This window comes from Anoplophora glabripennis, unplaced genomic scaffold (assembly GCF_000390285.2).
Source record: "Anoplophora glabripennis isolate ALB-LARVAE unplaced genomic scaffold, Agla_2.0 scaffold515, whole genome shotgun sequence".
NCBI lineage: Eukaryota > Metazoa > Arthropoda > Insecta > Coleoptera > Cerambycidae > Anoplophora > Anoplophora glabripennis.
In genome coordinates, this window is record NW_019416634.1 from 54,777 (window position 1) to 65,173 (window position 10,397).

General features: G+C 29.0%; 1 protein-coding gene across 3 annotated transcripts in view; it reads left to right on the forward strand.

The window, feature by feature from the left end:
• Window positions 1-3,237: 3,237 nt before the first annotated feature.
• LOC108910931 (inorganic pyrophosphatase) overlaps window positions 3,238-10,397 on the forward strand; it is a 24,919-nt gene continuing 17,759 nt past the window's right edge. Inside the window, exons 1-5 of one of the 3 annotated variants that reach the window (XM_018715704.2) lie at window positions 3,238-3,440; window positions 3,493-3,585; window positions 3,743-3,858; window positions 5,350-5,620; window positions 9,347-9,564. In XM_018715704.2, the coding sequence (XP_018571220.1) occupies window positions 3,525-3,585; window positions 3,743-3,858; window positions 5,350-5,620; window positions 9,347-9,564 (666 nt within the window). In that variant the 5' untranslated portion in view covers window positions 3,238-3,440; window positions 3,493-3,524. Of the gene's footprint in view, window positions 3,586-3,742; window positions 3,859-5,349; window positions 5,621-9,346; window positions 9,565-10,397 lie in introns of all 3 variants that reach the window. The other 2 variants (XM_018715702.1, XM_018715703.2) reach the window with 2 other exon arrangements.

Genomic DNA, 10,397 nt, shown 5'->3' on the forward strand with positions numbered 1-10,397 from the left:
AACAATAAACATGAACAACAAGAATGACATGAAATGATTCATAATTGCAATTGTCAAAATTTATTCTACAAAATCTTTGTGGCGACATCTATAGACTCTTTCCCCAACTTATATATCCATCTCAAGTCACGTGGTTCCCAGTGTCCCCATATTTTCAAGTATAAGTTCTCGGGCCCTGGTTGTATTCACAGATTAGAAAGTGGTTTTATTATGACTAATTAACTCGTAAGTTACCGTGCTTTTCATAATAATTGTTTTCTATTTTAGACTAAAATTTAATGTAATGCAAGAAGATAATTATAATTGTTGAATCGTTCATCCGAATTGTCTTACTGCTTTTGCTTGTTTTACTTTTTTATAGAAAATGTCTGGAATGATCTCACGTTACTGTTGTGCACCAAACTGCAAGAATACATATTATTTATATACCACAGATACTTCTTACAGAAATAAAAGCTTTTTCAGAGTTACTGCAGAGTGCAGACAGGAAAATGATTTGGATAGAATGTAAACCAGATTTTAACTTCATCAACGAAAAATGTTATTTTTGCGAAGACCACTTTGAATTAAAATGTTTTAGAAATAGTAGGAAGAATAGCCTCAACAAAAATGCAGTGCCAACAATATTTAGTGAATCAAATAGTATATCATCACATTTAGATTCTCTTAATAGTAACGTTTACTTGAAAACTACTCTAGAGTCAGTTAAACAGTTTGTTAGTGAAACATTAGAAAATGCCGAAATTAATAAATGCCAAACATCAATGTTAGATGATTTTCCAGAACCACCATTTAAAAAACCAAAATACACTTATTCCAAATTGCCATCTCTAAATACCACTGCAAGTACTAGTACTGTTATTGTTAACGATACCATGCCGGATCATCATTTATCTAGGTGCCGGATGAAGTAGATTCAAATACTGGTTGTGTAAGTACTTCACATAATACTTCATTTTGTCAAAACTTCACTTGTATGTCGAATAGTAGACAACAAAAAACGGATTTTTGGATTTTTTAATGAATATTAAGTTTCTTTTTAAGTAATGGTAGATACATATGTCTACGTTTCTACTGATATTTATTACTCATACTATCAGTATTTAAATTTTCGCAGAAATTAATAATCAGTAGTACATGCATCGTACTGATGAGAACCAATATAGTTTGAAACAAATGTATCTAACAATATTTTTCATAAAGAGGGGAAAGGTAAGTATATGTCTATTTTGTATCACAGTAATCACTATATTACTAGTAATTATCTTCTTTTCCTATTTATAACAGAATAAATTTAAGTACATGCATTTAAAAAACAACTGCTTATGCATTTTTTAGTCATTGTTTAAAAAGTGAAAACAATAATAGCCTCTTAATGGATATACCTACTAAAAAAGTCAATCTTTTATACCATTATTGTGTGTAACTTACATGAAATGAAATTCATGTCATTGACTGCATAATTTTGTAAAAAAAAAATCTGATCAATTTTTACATTAGAACTGATATTTTTTTACAAAGCTTTGTAGTCAATGTATATGAATTTTATTCCATATATAAGTTGCACTCTGAATATTATGGTATATTTAAATTTGCCGCCAAGTGCAGCGTAATAAAGCGACATCTATTGCATAGTTTTTGAACTACATTCTCAAATAAAGACGGCTAACACGGTCACTGCAGTTTCTGTTTTGTGTTCCAGCTGCTATTTGTTCACAGGCCGGATGTAAGATGGCGCCAGTTGCGTCTGGAACAAGTGATGCTTCCAATGAAAGACAAGGAAATAAACACTCTTATTTAGTTACTCATATGGTCATATGAGATACGGCCAGTAGTGATGGGAAGTTTCGATAATTTTGTGGACTCATTCATTCCAGGTTCAATCCACACACGGAACGAGTCCGGCGGATTCGTTCCTCGGAATGAGATTGAATAGAGGCAACACGCAGTACAGAGCTGAGTGAGCAGCGCGCTATATAAATTCAATTCTTCAGCAACGGATTGATATGAACAGCTGGTTATTAGATATTAGATACTCGACGCTTGATATTTAAATGGATATTCTTCAAAATTTGTTCTTCTATATGATTATTATGCCATTGATGATACTTAAAATAATCCTACATAGGTACTTTAAAAAAGAGTACCTACAAAGTTAATACCTAAATGCAAATAAATAAAAAAATAATTATTTAAAAATGATTATATTTACATTTAGTAAATATAAATAAGTACTTATTGGCAAAATATATAATTAAAATAAAGTAAAATGAAAATAAATTCTGATACGTAAGTCACTTATTTTTAAATCCGTTAAATTAATGATTGGATAATACGAGTCAATGCGTTTAGCTAAGACAAACCCATAAGATGAACATAAAATAAAAGGCAAATCGATTTAATTTATTACCAGTTATTCAAAAAATGCATGCACTGCTTTGCTTATAAAAAATATAAATAAGTAATTAAAAGTGAATTAACTAAATCATAATGAAAAATGATTATTTTTCATATTTCAAAGAGGGAATCATTGAAATATATGTTTCTAAGTGAAGGCAAATATTTCGTTATGATAGGTATACATGAAAGAATATATATATACAAACTTTAAAAATTTAAATCTACTAATCAAAACAAAGAAAAGTATCGTAAGGTTCCATATAACATTTATTGTAGCTAAGATTTACGATAGCCGCACACGTGCGCCAGACGGCATGGTTCTCGGAGATCCGAAGTTTGTTTCTTCGGTATCGGTAGTTCCGGTACCTATTCGATACATGGAACGTGGAACGATTCGGATTGACTTTTCGGATTCGATTCATTTCGATCCTACCGCGGACTCGTTCCTTTGTACCGAATCCAGCCGGATCGACACATCACTAACGGCCAGTTTAGGTGGTCTGTGCTCAGGAGGATGTAGTACTCGATTACGTACTTCTAATCGTACTTAGTACGAGTACTGAGTAATGGATAATTATAATGTTGACATCACTAACATAAACCATGTTAATGAAAAAGATATGCCTTTCACTCATAGTCAAATAAGACGCTGGTAACTTTAATACCTATACTTATTTAACTTATTTTTAAACTTCTCAGTGACGCCACTGACTTCGCACAGAAATGTCAAACTTAAAGATAAGATAAGTACCTACAAAGTATAATACAGTAATTAGAATTCGTTGATAATACATAACAATCTTGTTTATTTATTCTCTACATTTAGTAGACAGTAAACTGGAATAGTCGTAATCATTTGTAATGTTAATAATTACGAAATAACGTGAAACATGAATTTAAATTATGATTATGAATTATATCAATTAAGTGACAAATTCCAAAGATTATATTTAATTTGAACGAATTTTATTCCAATTTCCAATAGATGGGAGTAGTATACGGCAGTTCCCATGTTGGCGACTAAAATATCACACGTGTTTGTAAGCGGCTTGCGCAAAAATTTATTTCACCGATTTCAATCATCATTTTCAGCTAGTTGTGTACAGACCAGGAATTGCTTAAGCATGGCATACTCCGTTATCGAAAGAGGATCTCCTTTTACCTGTGATTACAGGGTATATATTAGTAAGTTTTGTTTTCATCTACCTATTAATATTATTCTATAACAATATAACCTCTAAATGTTACAACCTTGAACTTGCACTTTACATTTTTCTTATCATTGCTTTTGATTTATGTATTGTGTATTTGAAAGATTCATATATATTTTCTTATTTAATAGAAGATCAAAATGGACCTATTTCACCACTTCATGACATTCCTCTTGTTGCCGATGAGAATAAAAAAATTTATAACATGGTAGTCGAAGTTCCCAGATGGACTAATGCAAAAATGGAAGTAAGTATACCATTTCTATTGATTTTTTTTACATAGAAAATATTTCTTATTGGACAGTAGTTGGAACAATAGATAGGTATACTAAAATTTCAACGTACGTATAAGTAGTTACTCATAGTTTATATTGTTATATGAATTAATACCTAATTAATCATACTTACCAAACCACTTTCAAAAATACTGTAATTTTTAAGTTACTTTAATAACCACAGAGAGTTGAATTGAGAAATAATTAATTTACATATATTATTAGTTGAATAAAATAATATGGAACTTCAAAGGCCAAAGGTCGTAAAAGTAATGCCACAATTATGGAAAAAAGTTAATAAAAGCGTTAGTAAAAGCGACTCCTTTCTATCAAAAAAATGTTGTCAATAAGGGCTGTAGAAAAATAATTTTCCTATTCCTAATAAACACTTAATTTTTCAGAAATACAATATCTTGTAAATTACTCTTAATCAAGCAGGATTTTTTCCCCAAAATATCAAACTTTACTAATTTTATTGTTGTTGATACCAACTAACTGCATGTCAACCTGAAATCAGCTTGTACCTAGTTACTAAATATTGGAAAAAGATTAGCTATTTATGTGTTTTTTAAACACATATTTTTTCAGTAAAATAATAAATAAGTTTTCCATTTTTTGAACTGCATCCACTGTATATTATATTTTCAAAAAACAATTTTAGAATAATTTTAACTAAATGAAAAGTAAGATCTATAAACTATAAATTTAATAAACTCAATAATAAATTTAATTTTACATATATTCCTTCATTTTGAATTGACTTCACAATTAAAAAAATAAAATGATAATAAATAAAAATTTTTTATCTTTGTTCTACAGTACTTATGTAGTTAAGTTTTATTCAAATATTTGTTTTAATGTTAATAGGTACTCGAAACTCCTTCAATTTACCTTGTCAACTTATCTAGGTATTTAAGCATAAATAATTATTTACTGTCACTTTTTTTTATAAAAGTTGGCCTGGGGCATAGAAAATATATCATTTAAAAAAAATTATAAAGTTTGATAATTACGCATTAACTAATAACTGCAAAAGAAAATTGAAATCTATTTTTCTCAGGATCCATTTAGCGATAAAAACAGCTGTATAATCTCATATTCTCTGCTCATAAGAAAAATATGACAAAAACAAAAATCTCTTTGATATGTTCTTAGTTACCTAGGTAGATATTCTTCTTTTTTAGCTATTGTAAAAATCTCCATGTATTCCACTGAAATATTTTCACTTAGAGTAAAAAAGAGTACTATATAAAGTATCTTTGACGACATTTGAAGTTTTAAGGAATCAAAATTGTACTGAAATGACTTGACCTAAATCAATTTATTTTCATTCAATGAAGTTACTTTTAAAGTATGACCCATTTTTCATCAGAAACTCTGTATATACCTAGGTCCTACATTTTTATGTTGCTACAATTCATCTTATCTGATATCCTCTGATTTAAATATGTTTACCTATCCAGATTACCATGAAGGAGATATTAAATCCCATTAAACAAGATGTTAAAAAGGGAAAACCGAGGTTTGTTTCTAATTGTTTTCCTCACCATGGCTATATTTGGAATTACGGAGCTCTCCCACAAACTTGGGAGAATCCCGAACATTTAGATGATGGAACTGGATGCAAAGGTGATAATGATCCTATTGATGTTATCGAAATTGGGTACAGAGTAGCAAAGCGTGGAGAAATTTTACAAGTTAAAATTTTAGGAACAATTGCTTTAATAGATGAAGGTAATTATACTTTTTTATGCTATGGTACAGCGACAGTGAAGGTTGACATTTATTTCGCAACTAATCTATAATCTATATAATTTCTCAAGGTTTTATGAAGTTTCTGTTTGAACTATTTGTGCAGGAAGTAATATGCAAGTATTATAACTTGTAAAATTTATTTGACCTTACCGAGTTTAGAATGTATATCAGCTGTTTTGTAAATGTTAAAAACGAGGTTTATATTAACATTAAATAACATGTTTATTAATTTCGAAGAAGTTATCGATTATTTTTCTAATAGTGGTACAAATAAACAAAAATTATTGAAACAAAAGGAAAATAATAATATATGCCATGTTCAAAACCAGTGACATCCATTTTTATTTGTTAATACACCGTATCTTCAATAATACTTTGACACTTGTCATCAATCATTTTTTTATTTTAATTCCAAAGATGCTTGAAATATGTAATACGTATTTTGTATATTCTTTGATTTTCAAGTTTTTTTGTTTTAATATTTGTAGTAACTGTAAAGATATATACACAATTGATTCTGTGACTTTAATAGATATAAACAATTCCACCTTATAATTTGTCAGAGGAGTGAGAAACTTGAACTGATCTTTACTTCTTGTTACATACAGTGTATTGTAGATTTATACTTAAGTGGTCATCCTCACCACTGGCCGTTGTTGCCAAATTAACAACATAATAAAACATTACAAAATTGTAAAATCTAATCTATGTTTCCTTCCTATGGTTCCTTCTTAATTCTGAAACTTCCAATGACGATAGTGCCCTTCTCTTATATTAATATTATTTTGAGAAATATCCTTGAAACATGATAAACAATTTACTGTTTATACGAGGTGTCTTATGAGAGAGTGCACAAACTGATTGTAAGTAAATAGGTGAAATGTATGCAAAAATGTTTATATAACTTTAGTTCGAAAACGTAGTTTTAGGAAGACATAATGTCAGCTAAGAGCGATGCATTTAGTATTTATGAAACTTGCTAGTAATTCTGTACTTCAGTTGCCAGTTCGCAGGTATGGGGAGGCTAATCTTTTCGTGAATATGTATACATATACATTTTCTTGCAGAATTTGTATTTTCGTAGATTTCGATGCAAATTTCATACTAATGTTTGAACTTTTGGTTCTAAAAAAATTTGATTAATAAGATAACACAGAAAAAACTAAACTTGAACGAGGTTGATAGACAATGGCAATGACAAATAAATATAAATATAAAGAATATATAAGTTAACATAGTCCAACATTGATATTAGCTAAATTAAAGAAAAATAATGGAAAACTTTGAAGATTAACATTGGTTTTCAAAGTGTACGCCTTTGAAAGTTTAAAGCCTGCATCTGACAATGCAATTTGGTTGCAGGGATTTGGTTACCACAATAAAATCCATGAAATTTTTATCACACCAAGTAATTCCGTCGCGGCAACTGAATTGCATGAATTAGAAATTAGCTCTATTCCATGCAACAAAATTTTGGGAATTGTGGTTACTTTTAGAGATTTGCTTATTACCAACCTGTATTTTATAGTTGGTAGATCTGTGTAAAAATGAATGAACACTGTTGAAACCGCTATTAAAGCAATTTATTTTAAAATTTTCATCTATTGCAATGTTTTGCTTGAATCAAAAGTAATAGTTTACAAGATACTTTCGGATATTTTACATAAAATGCACAGTTGGTAACACTACTACAAATTAAATAAAGCAATTTTATCCCATTGTGTGATAATAAGCATGGAATTTTATCCCCGTAACAAAATCTGCAATTTTGTTGCCGCCCCAAAATTGCATTGTCAGACAAGCTTTACTTTCTTTTTTTATTTATTCGTGCTATATCGATATTAAACTATTTTAACATATTTTGTAAGTTTAATTTACATTTATTTATTTTTGTATATTAACTTTGTTCAGATTTAGCTTTTCTATGTGTTAACCTATTAATTAAAATTCATTTGAAAAACGTAATTATTGTTGCAAAACAGATAGATTAATTTTTTTCGTAAATGTGTCGATTTGACAAAGTGTTCATAGATATTTAGAAAAAAGTCATAAGCCCAGATGTTATGCTCCATAAAAGGAATTGACTTTCCAATATCTGTGACACTGGTGACTTATATGCAGAATTATTAGTATGATTATGTAAGTATAACCATCAGATTTTGTGATGCTATTATTACACATTCTGGAAATAATAAAATAAACTTTTTTGGCTTATACTCATGCATGAATACCTGAGCAGTATTCCCTTAAAGTTTGTGAGTTCTTTGTAGGGCACTTTGTATAGCATTTTAAACAAAGTTTCATTTATGGAAAAAAATGGTAATTTTTAAATAATAGCTGCCTGCATTATGAGAACAAACATATCTTGATATTAAATAGTTGCTGAAACACAAATATTTATCTATAAATTGATCAGCAGCAATGATTAGTTACTTAATAACTTCCAAATTTTCTAAAAAACCAAATCATATTAACCTTCTGCATATGAATGTGAAAGCAGTTACATTTCCAGAAAATTTAAAAGTTGTAGATTAAATGTATGTTTTACCAAGAAAATGTAATTATCTACCTTACATCCAATAACCTAATTATTAATGAGAAAATAATCTAATAGCGGTTTTTACATAAAGAAATTCATATATTCATTCATCCAGAAGTTAATGAATGTACTGGATATATGTTGTTTTACACAATTTTTTATTGTAATTACTCAGTAGTGCAAATTAAGTATTAATATTTATTTGATGCCATTTTCTATTAATTTTAATAACTGGGGTTATTTACTCTACCACTGTACTTTCTGTTTGTTTTACAATGAGAAGAGATTGAGAATGATAATGAAACTAGCCTAAAACTGTTTGTGTGCTGCTGCATATTGTATTATAGTGGCTATTTTTCTATTACGAAATGATCAGCGATGTCAGATTGACTTTAATGGCTAAGACTGTGGTCACAATGAAGAGAAAAAGGTAATTTGATAGTTAATAAATCAATCTGAGAGGACGAGACGATTTTAAATAATGTTTAATGATTTTTATCACAAGCACTGTTGAGGCTATATCTTTAAATCAAAATGTAACCAGTGGTACTATTCTGTAATTTTCTTACAGTGATGTAAATTTATAGTGATAGAAAAATATCTCAAGATATAAGCGTAATGTTTACAGAAACATTTATGTTTGATTTTCTGTGGTATTTTAAGTAAAACTTTGCAATATTATCGATTACATTTATAAAAAAAAATATTAAAGTTGAAATTCATCACTTACAGTCACTCTAACATGTTACAGTATAGTACCACAGTATTCACTAAAAAATTATTGAAGAATTTGGGCCAGTCTTGTTCTTATAATTACTTCATGAATTTATTGTCGTCAATAAATTGACGACAATTTTTAGTATTACACGTAACAATTAATTGAAGGCAAAAAAAATTATAAGTTGCTGTGACTGTATAAAATTGTTATTAGATGGGCAAATAATAAATTAAGAAGATTAGGTTAGATATATTTAAATGCACTGAAATAAAAAATATATTTCACATCTAGTTCTATTTGCTGAACTGTTCTTGTAGTAGATTATTATCCCTATTAAAAATGTGTGAAGAAAACAAAAGTGTTTTATTGTTTGAAATATATTAAAGTATGTACTATTAAATCAATGTGGTGTCTTCACATAAATTTTTTTTATTTTGGTTTCTACAAGGTGAAACTGATTGGAAATTGATTGCTGTTGATGTAAAGGATCCACTCGCAGACCAACTAAATGATGTAGCAGATATAGAAAAACATTTCCCAGGACTTCTAAAAGCATCTGTAGAGTGGTTCAAGATATACAAGATTCCAGATGGGAAACCTGAAAACCAATTTGCTTTCAATGGAGAAGCTAAACCAGCGGCATTTGCACATAAGATAGTTGAAGAGGTAATTATATTTATTTACTCTTTACATTTCTTCACATTTATCGAAACTGTTCAGTTTTTAGAAATATTTTCTGTTTATGTCTTATTCTTATCACGTCTCCTATCTAAGGAGCATTAAGTATGTTAGAATTCTAAAAAATTTATGCAAAGCAAATTAATTACTACTGATTTTATTAATAGCTGTTCTAGTTGGCACAAGCCCATTTCAAAAATATAATGTAAGTAAAAAATGAAATGACCTACAATGTGTGATGGAGTTGAAAAGAAGGAAAACTCTTATTTTTTATTTTATGAAAAAAGTCTTGTTAACAAATTGATTGCGTATATACTTCAGGGAGTATGTATATTATAAAAAAATATAAAATACCCAGTCGCATTTCTAATTTTTGTAGCATAAGTTGCAGACTCACTTTTCAGCTGATTTCAAAGAATCATGATTATGATTTATAATTGTTAATTTTTAGCCATATCAGCAATATGCATAGCCTGAAGGATATATGTTGCACAGTAATAATAAAATACTTATACTAATACGCGGTTCATATCCCCTGGGATATACAGGGTGTCCAGTAAGTACCTCCTAATCTCTCGGGAGTGTATACGGTAAGGTCAAAATAAAACTAGTCCTTCCTATAATTTTTTTTTTCCTAATGTGCCCCCTAACGGAGTTATGGGGTGTCAAAGGGGTACCTAGAAATTAACGTTTAGGGTTATAACTTTGAAACCACCCTGTATATTTTAATAAAATTTTCGTATGTTGTATTACACATGGAGCTCTACGATTTGATGCTAAAATCAACTTTTTGCTATTATCAGGTGTCCAGAAACGGACTG